We start from the raw sequence: 10,808 nt of genomic DNA on the forward strand, positions 1-10,808 counted from the left end.
TAATGGTGGGAAGCTTCGGCGTCTCAGACCCCGTAACGGGAGGAGTAGAGACCAGAGAAGAATCGGCCTCTGACTCCGACCCGCTGCTTAATGGGGAAAACCGGTTGAAAGTTTCTGTCGGCTGAATGAGCGACACCGGTTGAGCGTTCCTACAGCATTTCCTTCCAGAAACCGTGAGAAAGTTGTCCGGCTGCGGGGACTGTGCCAGGGGATTTACACTACTATCTGTACTTACTGGTGCCACAGACGCTATTTCATCCTTTCCTACACTGAAATTACCCTTGCCTAACGATTGCGTCTGAAGCTGGGCTTGCAGCACAGCTATCCTCGCCGTAAGGCGAGTACAGCGGCTGCAATTAGAAGGCATCATGTTAATGTTACTACTTAGCTTCGGCTGTTGGAGGTCCTGACGAATCGTGTCCAGATAAAGCGTCCGGAGTGAAAAAGTTGAGGAAAAAATAAATAAATATATGAACGGTAATTAAAAAGTGAAAACCGTAAAGTTGTCAGGTAGCAAAGTAAGGTTGGCAACAAACCGCACAGCAGCACGTAAACAAGTCTACAAGTTGTGACTGGAAATTATGCGAAAAAGGTCACTAATTAGTAAAGAACTCCCCTCACCCAGTGTTGCCAACTACTCAGTGGAGGTCAATTGGAGGTGTACCTGTGGATGTATTTCAAGGCCTACCTTCAAACTCAGTACCTCTTTGCTTGACATCATGTGGAAATCAGCCAAGACCTCAGAAAAAGAATTGTAGACCTCCACAGGTCTGGTTCATCCTTCGGAGAAATTTCAAAACGCCTGAAGGTACCATGTTCATCTTTACATACAATAGTACGCAAGTATAAACACCATGGGACCACACAGACGTCATACCGCTCAGGAAGGAGACTTGTTCTGTCTGCTAGAGATTAACATACAGTGGGGCAAAAAAGTATTTAGTCAGCCACCAATTGTGCAAGTTCTCCCACTTAAAAAGATGAGAGAGGCCTGTAATTTTCATCATAGGTACACTTCAACTATGACAGACAAAATGAGAAAAAAAATCCAGAAAATCACATTGTTTATCTCAATACTTTGTTATATACCCTGTGTTGGCAATGACAGAGGTCAAATGTTTTCTGTAAGTCTTCACAAGGTTTTCACCTTCATCTCCATCCCTGGAGTCTCTTCACTGTCTGATCTTCATTCCTACAGCCTTCATCACCATCCCTGGAGTCTCTTCACTGTCTGATCTTCATTCCTACAGCCTTCATCTCCGTCCCTGGAGTCTCTTCACTGTCTGATTTTCATTCCTACAGCCTTCATCTCCGTCCCTGGAGTCTCTTCACTGTCTGATCTTCATTCCTACAGCCTTCATCTCCGTCCCTGGAGTCTCTTCACTGTCTGATCTTCATTCCTACAGCCTTCATTACCGCCCCTGGAGTCTCTTCACTGTCTGATCTTCATTCCTACAGCCTTCATCACCGTCCCTGGAGTCTCTTCACTGTCTGATCTTCATTCCTACAGCCTTCATCACCGTCCCTGGAGTCTCTTCACTGTCTGATCTTCATTCCTACAGCCTTCATCTCCGTCCCTGGAGTCTCTTCACTGTCTGATCTTCATTCCTACAGCCTTCATCACCATCCCTGGAGTCTCTTCACTGTCTGATCTTCATTCCTACAGCCTTCATCACCGTCCCTGGAGTCTCTTCACTGAGTAAGTAAAGATAGTATAAGAAACCTGTCCCATTCTACTTGTCTATTATCTTTGTTTAGAAATAGTCATTTGTGTGACCTACTGATTTTCCCTACAATTCATTTTAAGGATTTAGAAATATTGAAATGGTAGAACAAGGAATGTCAGATTCTGGAAATATAAATTTATACAATTTGTTTAAAATGTATATGATGGTGTGTCTAGACATTAGGGACCGTATATGAATATAAAAGGTGTGTACAGTAGTAGTTATATAGGATGAGCCTTGACTAGAATACAGGGTGGAGTACTGGGTGGTAGACGGCTAGTAACAGTGACTAAGTTCAGGGCAGGGTACTGGGTGGAGGCCGGCTAGAGGTGACTATTTAACAGTCTGATGACCTGGAGATAGACCACACATTAACCACACAATAAGTATTGTGGTGGCAGCATCATGTTATGGGTATGGATGTCACTGGCAGGGACTGGGGAGTTTATAAGGATCAAAATAAATATGAAAGGAGCAAAGTGTAGACTTTGTATAGGCAATGTACAGCCTTAACTGTGGAGTGACCCCATAAAATGGGATATCAGCTACTCAGACATTCCAAATATCACTTGATTATCAGAGGGGTGTATTATGACATCATATAGAACTACTCAGACATTCCAAATATCACTTGATTACCAGAGGGGTGTATTATGACATCATATAGAACTACTCAGACATTCCAAATCAGGCTTCATCCACATCATGAAGGTGGATATTGATCCAACCATTTCAAAAGTAATGACCCGGGCTGACGGAAACAGGATATGCCTGTACACTTTTATAAATGCTGACAGACGATTTGTTACTCCGTTTGACAATTTGTTTGTCTTTTTGTGTCAGTAAAAATGTCTAAGTGAGAAATGGCTGTGGAAACTCCTTAATGATAACAATCACATCTTAGTTAACTTGGAGTCACATAATATGTTGTGTGGTCCTCCCACTATGACTTGAGAAACCATGTAGTTTATTAGGCTACAGATGAAATAAGTTATGAACTTCACAGGGTGGTGAAAGTGCATGTGATGAGCTTGATGCTCCTTTCCAATACATTTTGAGGTTCTTATTCTGGTGACATGATGATCGATGCTTGCTTGACAAATAAAATAATCATCTCATCATTCGGTTAACAGCGTTTATTCAACCAGTGGGAGGTTTGTAAATGCCACCAGGAAAGTCGGAAGAGGAACTCTTCATTGAGACAATAATAAACAGCAATCCTTGGGAGAGTTGTGGTGGATATTATAAAATAAGGATCTGCTGGAGTCCAAGTCAAACCAAGATTCTTTATTTCTGAGCTCAGAGAGAATAACAGAGTTACACAGCGCAGTGGAGACAGTCTGAATTACTGAAGCATTGAGTGATTAGCACATATCTTTATAGTTTCCTGTTCCTGGGAGGGACTTTATTCATACAAGGATGCAGGTGCAGGTGCAGCTGGTTTGCAACACATAATGATAGTCCCAAGAACAGGAGATTATAATAGGACAGTTTCACAAGGTTAGTCACATACTCAGTTATGTGGACACACAAACAATTAACATTTTCCATTACAGAGTCTGAACATTTTCATTTAATTAAATAATCAGTGGGCCAACAATGCAAATGTCAACAATGGAACTAATGCATCACATCCAAATATCACTTGATTATCTGTAGTGCTGGAGGAATGACACACCCAGTTAAACACACACAAAGCGTTTAAAAAAAAGGACAATTTAAAAGAAGGAACCTGATCTCCTTTATATTCAAACTGACAGACTCCATATTCAATTCATGTTTTCTAATAAAAACAAACAAATATATGTTTGAGTATACCCTGTACCATTTCATTTCATCTGGTAAAGACAGGTAAACACATTGTCAGTCAACAATATAAGACAACGGGAGCACTGTGTATGTTCTCTGATGAATTTTAAGTCAATGTGATGTGAAATATCAACATACACGCTAAGAGAAGTAATTTCTCTCTCCTGTGTGGATTCTCTAATGACGTTTAAATGACTGTTATGAGTAATATGTTTTCCCACAGTCTGAGCTTTTCTAAGCCTTCTCCTCTGTGTGCAGTTTAATGTGTTCTTTCAGGCTTCCTAAATGGGCAAAAGCTTTGCACCCTGGGAGAAGTGGTAAGGCTTCTCCACTGTGTGTATTCTCTCATGTCGTTTCAGCGTCCCTGATTGGCTGAAACACTTTCCACACTGGGAGCAGTGGTAAAGCTTCTCCCCCGTGTGTGTTCTCTCGTGTTGTTTCAGGTGCCATAACGCACTACAACCCTGTCCACATTGGGAGCAGTAGTAAGGCTTCTCTCCTGTGTGTATTCTCTCATGTCGTTTCAGCGTCCCTGAAAGGCTGAAACACTTTCCACACTGGGAGCAGTGGTAAGGCTTCTCCCCCGTGTGTATTCTCTCATGCTTTTTCAGCTCCCCCGACTGGTTGAAACGCTTTCCACATAGGGAGCAGTGGTAAGGCTTCTCTCCTGTGTGTACGCTCTCGTGCCGTTTCAGGAGTCCTCTCTTGTTGAAACACTTTCCACATTGGGAGCAGTGGTAAGGCTTCTCTCCTGTGTGTATTCTCTCATGCTGTTTCAGATGAAAAGGCCGTTTGAAACACTTTCCACACTGGGAGCAGTGGTAAGGCTTCTCCCCTGTGTGTATTCTCTCATGAGCTTTCAGGTGTGCTTTCTGGTTAAAACGCTTTCCACAGTGGGAGCACTGGTGTCGTCTTGCTGGTTTGGACGTCCCTGGCTCTGGTTCCTCTGAGTCTGGTCTTTCTCCTGCCAAAGACAGTGTTATTTTTAAATAGAGACCCAGATTAAACCACATGATAAAACAACCTTGCTACGAGGGTAAATCTTAAATCAGATCTCTCAATAACCTGAGGCCAGTTTTAACAATCTTAGTGTGATTTTAAAACAAATGTAGAGCTTCCTGGTAATTACTGCTATGTTTACATTACTTATTTTATTCATCCTGTTTTACAAGTCAGAACACAAAAACCTAGACAGTTCTAGGACACTGAAGACACAGACGTCGCTGGATTCCAATTGAACAGGTGGTTCTAATATATAACATTCATAGCTGTATGATACAGAATGTGACCTACACACTTCCTTAAACATCAAATAACTAAAGAAGTAATTTTGTGTGGAAGTCCAAAACTTGTTTTTACGTCGAAGATACAAAGAACATCAGTAACATCTCCCCGTTGTTGAAAGGGTTCGACACATTGCTGTTTAAATGGACCAATTTCTTATTTAGACATTCACAGATTTTCAACATTTTGATTATCGCTGATGTCATATTTTGGGTAAATGTTCCTAAAACTGATAGTAACAACAAAAAACTAAAATATAAACGCAACATGTAAAATGTTGGATGTTTCATGAGCATCACTGTTAGTCAACATTTATTCTTTGCCAAGATAATCCATCCACCTGACAGTGTGGCATATCAAGAAGCTGATTGAACAGCTTGGTTATTACACAGGTGCACCTTGTACTGGGGATAATAAAAGGCAACTCGAAAATGTGCAGTTTGTTCACACAACAATGCCACAGGTCTCTGAGGGAGCGGGCAATTGGCATGCTGACTGCAGGAATGTCCACTGGAGCTGTTTGTCAGGGAATTTAATGTACAGTACCAGTCAAAAGTTTGGACTCACCTACTCATTCAAGGGTTTTTCTTTATTTTACTATTTTCTACATTGTAAAATAATGGAGAAGACATCAAAATTATTAAAAAACACATGGAATCATGTAGTAACCACAAGTGTTAAAATTAAATATATATTTTATTCTTCAAAAGTTGCCACCCTTGCTTTCTCTCAACCAGCTTCACCTGGAATCCTTTTCCAACAGTCTTGTAGGAGTTCCCATATATGCTGAGAACTTGTAAGCTGCTTTCCTTCACTCTGCGATCCAACTAATCCCAAACTATTTCGATTTGGGTGAGGTCGAGGCCAGGTCATGTGATGCAGCACTCCATCTTGGTCAAATAGCTCTTCCACAGCCTGGAGGTGTGTTGGGTCATTGTCCTGTTGAAAAACAAATGACAGTGGAACTAAGCCCAAACCAGATGGGATGGCATATCCCTGCAGAATGCTGTGGTAGTCATGCTGGTTAAGTGTGACTTGAATAAATAAATCACTGACATTGTCAACAGCAAAGCACCCGCACCCGCACACCATCACATCTCCTCCTCCATGCTTCACGGTGGGAACCACAAATGCGGAGATAATCTGTTCATCTACTCCTCGTCTCACAAAGCCATGACGTTCGGAACCAAATACTCAAACTTGGACTCATCAGACCCAAGGACAGATATCCACCGGTTCTAATGTCCATTGCTCGTGTTTCTTGGCCCAAGCAAGTCTCTTCTTCTTATTGGTGTCCTTTAGTAGTGGTTTCCTTGCAGCAATTCGACCATGAATGCCTGATTCACGCAGTCTCCTCTGAACCGATGATGTTGAGATGTGTCTGTTACTTGAACTTTGTGAAGCATTTATTTGGGCTGCAATTTCTAAGGCTGGTAACTCTAATGACTTATGCATCAGAAGTAACTCTGGATCTTCCATTCTTGTGGTGGTCCTTAAAGTAATGGACTGTTGTTTCTCTTTGCTTATTTGAGCTGCTATTGACATAATATGGACTTTGTCTTTTACCCAAAAGGGCTATCTTCTGTATACCACCCCCTACCTTGTCACAACACAACTGATTGGCTCAAACACATTAAAACCTGTTATGGCTAGGGATTCCGCTAGCGGAACATTTCAACAAAATCCGGTGAAATTGCAGAGTGCAAAATATATATAAAATATATATTATTTTTTTGTTGAAATATTTAACTTTCATGCATTCACAAGTGCAATACCACAAATTAAAGCTTAAGGCTCCATAATGTTTCATCATTAGATACTACAGTCCTCCTTTAAGACTCCATAATGTTTCATCATTAGATACTACAGTCCTCCTTTAAGACTCCATAATGTTTCATCATTAGATACTACAAGGCTCCTTTAAGACTCCATAATGTTTCATTATTAGATGGTACAGTCCTCCTTTAAGACTCCATAATGGTTCATCATTAGATGCTACAGTCCTCCTTTAAGACTCCATAATGTTTCAAAATTAGATGCTACAGTCCTCCTTTAAGACTCCATAATGTTTCATCATTAGATGCTACAGTCCTCCTTTAAGACATCATGTTTAGAATGTGTCTGGAAGCGCTACTCTATCTATTCTACTCTCATCCTTTCGGTTTTAATAATATAGTAGGCCATGTAACTTAACCTGTAGTGACACCCAGCCCGTGAACGGGACCGTTATCATCATCTGACACTAATTAGCATAATGCAACGGACATAAATCTTCCTAGAAAATCTTCCTATTCATGAAAATCACAAGTGAAATATATTGGAACACAGCTTAGCCTTTTGTTAATCACCCTGTCATCTCAGATTTTCAAAATATGCTTTACAGCCAACGCTAGACAAGCATCTGTGTAAGTTTATAATAGCCTAGCATAGCATTATGCCTTGCTAGCAGCAGGCAAACTTGTCACGGAAATCAGAAAAGCAATCAAATGAAATCGTTTACCTTTGATGAACTTCGGATGTTTTCACTCACGAGACTCCCAGGTAGACAGCCAAAGTTCATTTTTCCCAAAATATTATTTTTGTAGGCGAAATAGCTCCGTTTGTTCTTCGTGTTTGGCTGAGAAATCGCCCGGAAATTGCGGTCACAACTCCGAAAAATATTCCAAATTAGCTCCATAATATCGACAAACACATGGCAAACGTTGTTTAGAATCAATCCTCAAGGTGTTTTCTCATATCTATTTGATAATATATCCGTCGGGACAATTCCTTTTTCTCAAGGACCGATTGGAGTAATGGCTACCTCTGCACTTTACGCGAGAATCTCTCTCGGAGCCACCATGTGACCACTTACGCAATGTGCCCCCATACGGCTATTCTTCAATATATATGCGTAAAACTACGTCACAATGCTGTAGACACCTTGGGGAATACGTAGAAAGCATAAGCTCGTTGATGGTACATTCAAAGCCATATAGGGAGTCATTGGAACGCAGCGCTTTCAAAACCTGGGGCACTTCCGGATTGGATTTTTCTCAGGCTTTTGCCTGCAACATCAGTTCTGTTATACTCACAGACAATATCTTTACAGTTTTGGAAACGTTAGAGTGTTTTCTATCCAAAGCTGTCAATTATATGCATATTCTAGTATCTTTCCTGACAAAATATCCCGTTTAAAACGGGGACGTTTTTTTCCCAAAAATGTAAATACTGCCCCCTAACACCAAGAGGTTTTAAGGTAATCAGAAATATTTAGGACTAACTTATTCCTTGACACCCATTCTGAAACTAACTGCAGCTCTATGTTAAGTGTTGCAGTCATTTCAGTCGATGTAGTAGCTGACATGTACAGTGTTGAGTCAACGCATACATAGACTCACTGGCTTTACTCAAATGTCATTGCATGTTGTTGGTAAAGATTGAAAAAGTAGGTGCCAAACAGCTGCCCTGGGGGAATTCCTGATTCAAACTTGATTTTGTTGTACAGGTTTCCATTAAAGAACACTCTCTGTGTTCTGTTAGACAGGTAGCTCTGGGGCGGCAGGTAGCCTAGTGGTTAGAGCGGTAGGCCAGTAACCGAAAGATTGCTGGATCGAAACCCTGAGCTGACAAGGTAAAAAACTCTGTCGTTCTGCCCCTGAACAAGGCAGTCCTAGGCCATCATTGAAAAAAAGAATTTGTTTACAACTGACTTGCCTAGTTAAATAAAGGTTACATTTTAAAAGAAAAACTCTTTATCCACAATATAGCAGGGGGGTAAGCCATTTTTATCATCAATGTCTCTCAGCCAATCGGTCATTTGTAAGTGCTGTGCTTGTTGAATGAACTTCCCTATAAGCTGAAAGTCTATATTTGTTTACTGTAAAATAGCATTGTATCAGGTCAAATATTTTTTTTCCAAAATTGTAAGGGTTGGTAACAGGCTGATTGGTCGGCTATTTAAGCCAGTAAAGGGAGCTTTACTATTCTTGGGTAGTGGAATGACTTTAGCTTCCCTCCAGGCCTGAGGGCACACACTTTCTAGTAGGCTTAAATTAAAGACAAGGCAAATAGGAATGGCAATATTGGCTGCTATTATCCTCAATTTTCCATCCACGTTGTCAGACACCAGTGACTTGTCATTGTTGATTTTATTTGCGCAAAATTTCATTGAAGATGCTCCAAAGATTTTTACTATCATTCTTCATGTCATTTATCTTTGTTTCATAGTGTAGTTTCTTCTTTATATTGAGTTTAGTCACATATCTCAATTTGCAATAGGTGTCACGAATATTACCGAAGGTGGCTCCCCTCCCCGTTCGGGTGGCGCTCGGCGGTCGTCGTCGCCGGTCTACTAGCTGCCACCGATCCTTTTTCGTTTGGTTTTGTCTAATTGTTTTCACCTCTAATTGTTTGGTTGTTAGGGTGGTAAGTTCGTTTCGCCCACTTCTGTTTGTGTGGAGCTGTCTTCTGTTGTGTGGGCTTGTCTTCTGTTTGCTTGTCTCCTGTTTTGTGAGAGGTGTTCGTGTCTGTTGTTTTTTATTTCGCTGTCCAATATTTTACCAGAGTTAAGACTTAAATGGAGTTTATTTACGCCTATATTTGGTGTTACCATTTGTACCTTGTTTGGTTGGACATTAAAGCGTGTTTTTCCCCATATCCTCTGCTCTCTGCGCCTGACTCCACACCCATTCACTCATTGAGCGTTACAATAAGTTTCATTCTTCATGTCATTTATCTTGGTTCATTGTGTAGTTTCTTCTTTTTATTCAGTTTAGTCAAATGATTTCTCAATTTGCAATACGTTTGCCAATCAGTTATTCAGCCAGACCTATATGCCATCTCTTTTGCCTCCCTCTTCATCATACCATTTTTTAAATTCCTCATCATGGATGGATTTAACAGTTTTACAGTCATTTTCTTAATGGGTGCTGCTTATTAGTAACTGGGATAAGCAGCTTCAAATGTGTCAAGGGCAGTGTCTGGTTGCTCATCATTACACACCACAGACAAACAAATATTATTTACATCAATAACATAGGAATCACTACAAAAAATGTATGACCTCTTATACACAATATTAGTCCCAGCCTTTGGAACGGTGGTTTTCCTAGACATGGCTACTATATTGTGATCACTACATCTGATGGATCTGGATACTGCTTTAAAACCCATTTCTGCAGCATTAGTAAAGATATGATCAAACCATGTTGATGATTTCATTCCTCTACTGTTTGTCACTATCCTGGTAGGTTGATTGATAACCTGAACAAGGTTGCCAGCACTGGTTACAGTTTGAAGCTTTTGTTTGAGTGGGCAGCCTGATCACAGCTTTTCTTCAGTACCAGTTAATTAATTACCAAAGTCTTGAGTTTAGTTTGCCTGTTCTACAGTCTTGTAAAGATAGGGGGTTTGACTGGGACAGGCAATGTACACCCATAATGTTTTAAGGAAAAGTTCTTGTAAAACAAGCACCTTACATTGGATCATTGAAACTTTCTCTCCAAAGCTAACTTTCATCAAGGTTTTATATGGTCAATTGGTTTCTCTCTTTTCATTGGCAGAATCCTTTTTCAGTGTTATGATATTCATAACATCCATATACACGAGTCTATCTCCTGTCAACTAACAGAACTCTGCTGGTTGTCCTGATAACAGATACCAGTCTATCGTCCTGTCAACTAACAGAACTCTGCTGGTTATCCTGGTAACAGACACCAGTCTATCTTCCTGGTAACAGATACCAGTTGGCAGATCTATTGTATTTGTTCAAACTAAACTACAAGCACTTACTTTGGTGCGTCAAATCTGATCCTTTCATCTCTTCTCCTCCTCTCACAGTTCCACTCAGCCCCGTTGTTTTCCTGCAGTCCACCAGCTGCACAGACAACCTCTTCATACCCAGCAGTAAGGTGCTACCAGGAGAGGCACGACACAGGGACTCGGGAGGGGAAAGGGCTAGCGTTGTCCTGGTAACCATAAAGAGGGGACACAGACGCACATCATTAT

The 10,808-nt window shown here is 40.8% G+C and overlaps 1 protein-coding gene across 1 annotated transcript; it reads right to left on the minus strand.

The window, feature by feature from the left end:
* Positions 1–2,999: 2,999 nt before the first annotated feature.
* On the minus strand, positions 3,000–10,779 carry LOC116373863 (zinc finger protein 501-like). Its single transcript, XM_031822157.1, has 2 exons — positions 10,593–10,779; positions 3,000–4,500 (listed from the first exon to the last, which is right to left on the minus strand). Exons 1-2 carry the CDS (start codon positions 10,777–10,779, stop codon positions 3,818–3,820), a joined length of 870 nt encoding a protein of 289 aa, XP_031678017.1. The 3' UTR covers positions 3,000–3,817.
* Between the last annotated feature and the right edge of the window lie 29 nt (positions 10,780–10,808).

The sequence above is a fragment of the Oncorhynchus kisutch genome, unplaced genomic scaffold, assembly GCF_002021735.2.
Source record: "Oncorhynchus kisutch isolate 150728-3 unplaced genomic scaffold, Okis_V2 scaffold4077, whole genome shotgun sequence".
Lineage (NCBI taxonomy): Eukaryota > Metazoa > Chordata > Actinopteri > Salmoniformes > Salmonidae > Oncorhynchus > Oncorhynchus kisutch.

Bases quoted from the DNA above. Each gene is read 5' to 3' on its own strand.
- LOC116373863 (XM_031822157.1), bottom strand. From the start codon at position 10,779: ATGGTTACCAGGACAACGCTAGCCCTTTCCCCTCCCGAGTCCCTGTGT. The intron at 4,501-10,592 runs GTAAGTGCTTGT...TGTCTTTGGCAG, and splicing joins ATCAGATTTGACGCACCAAA to GAGAAAGACCAGACTCAGAG.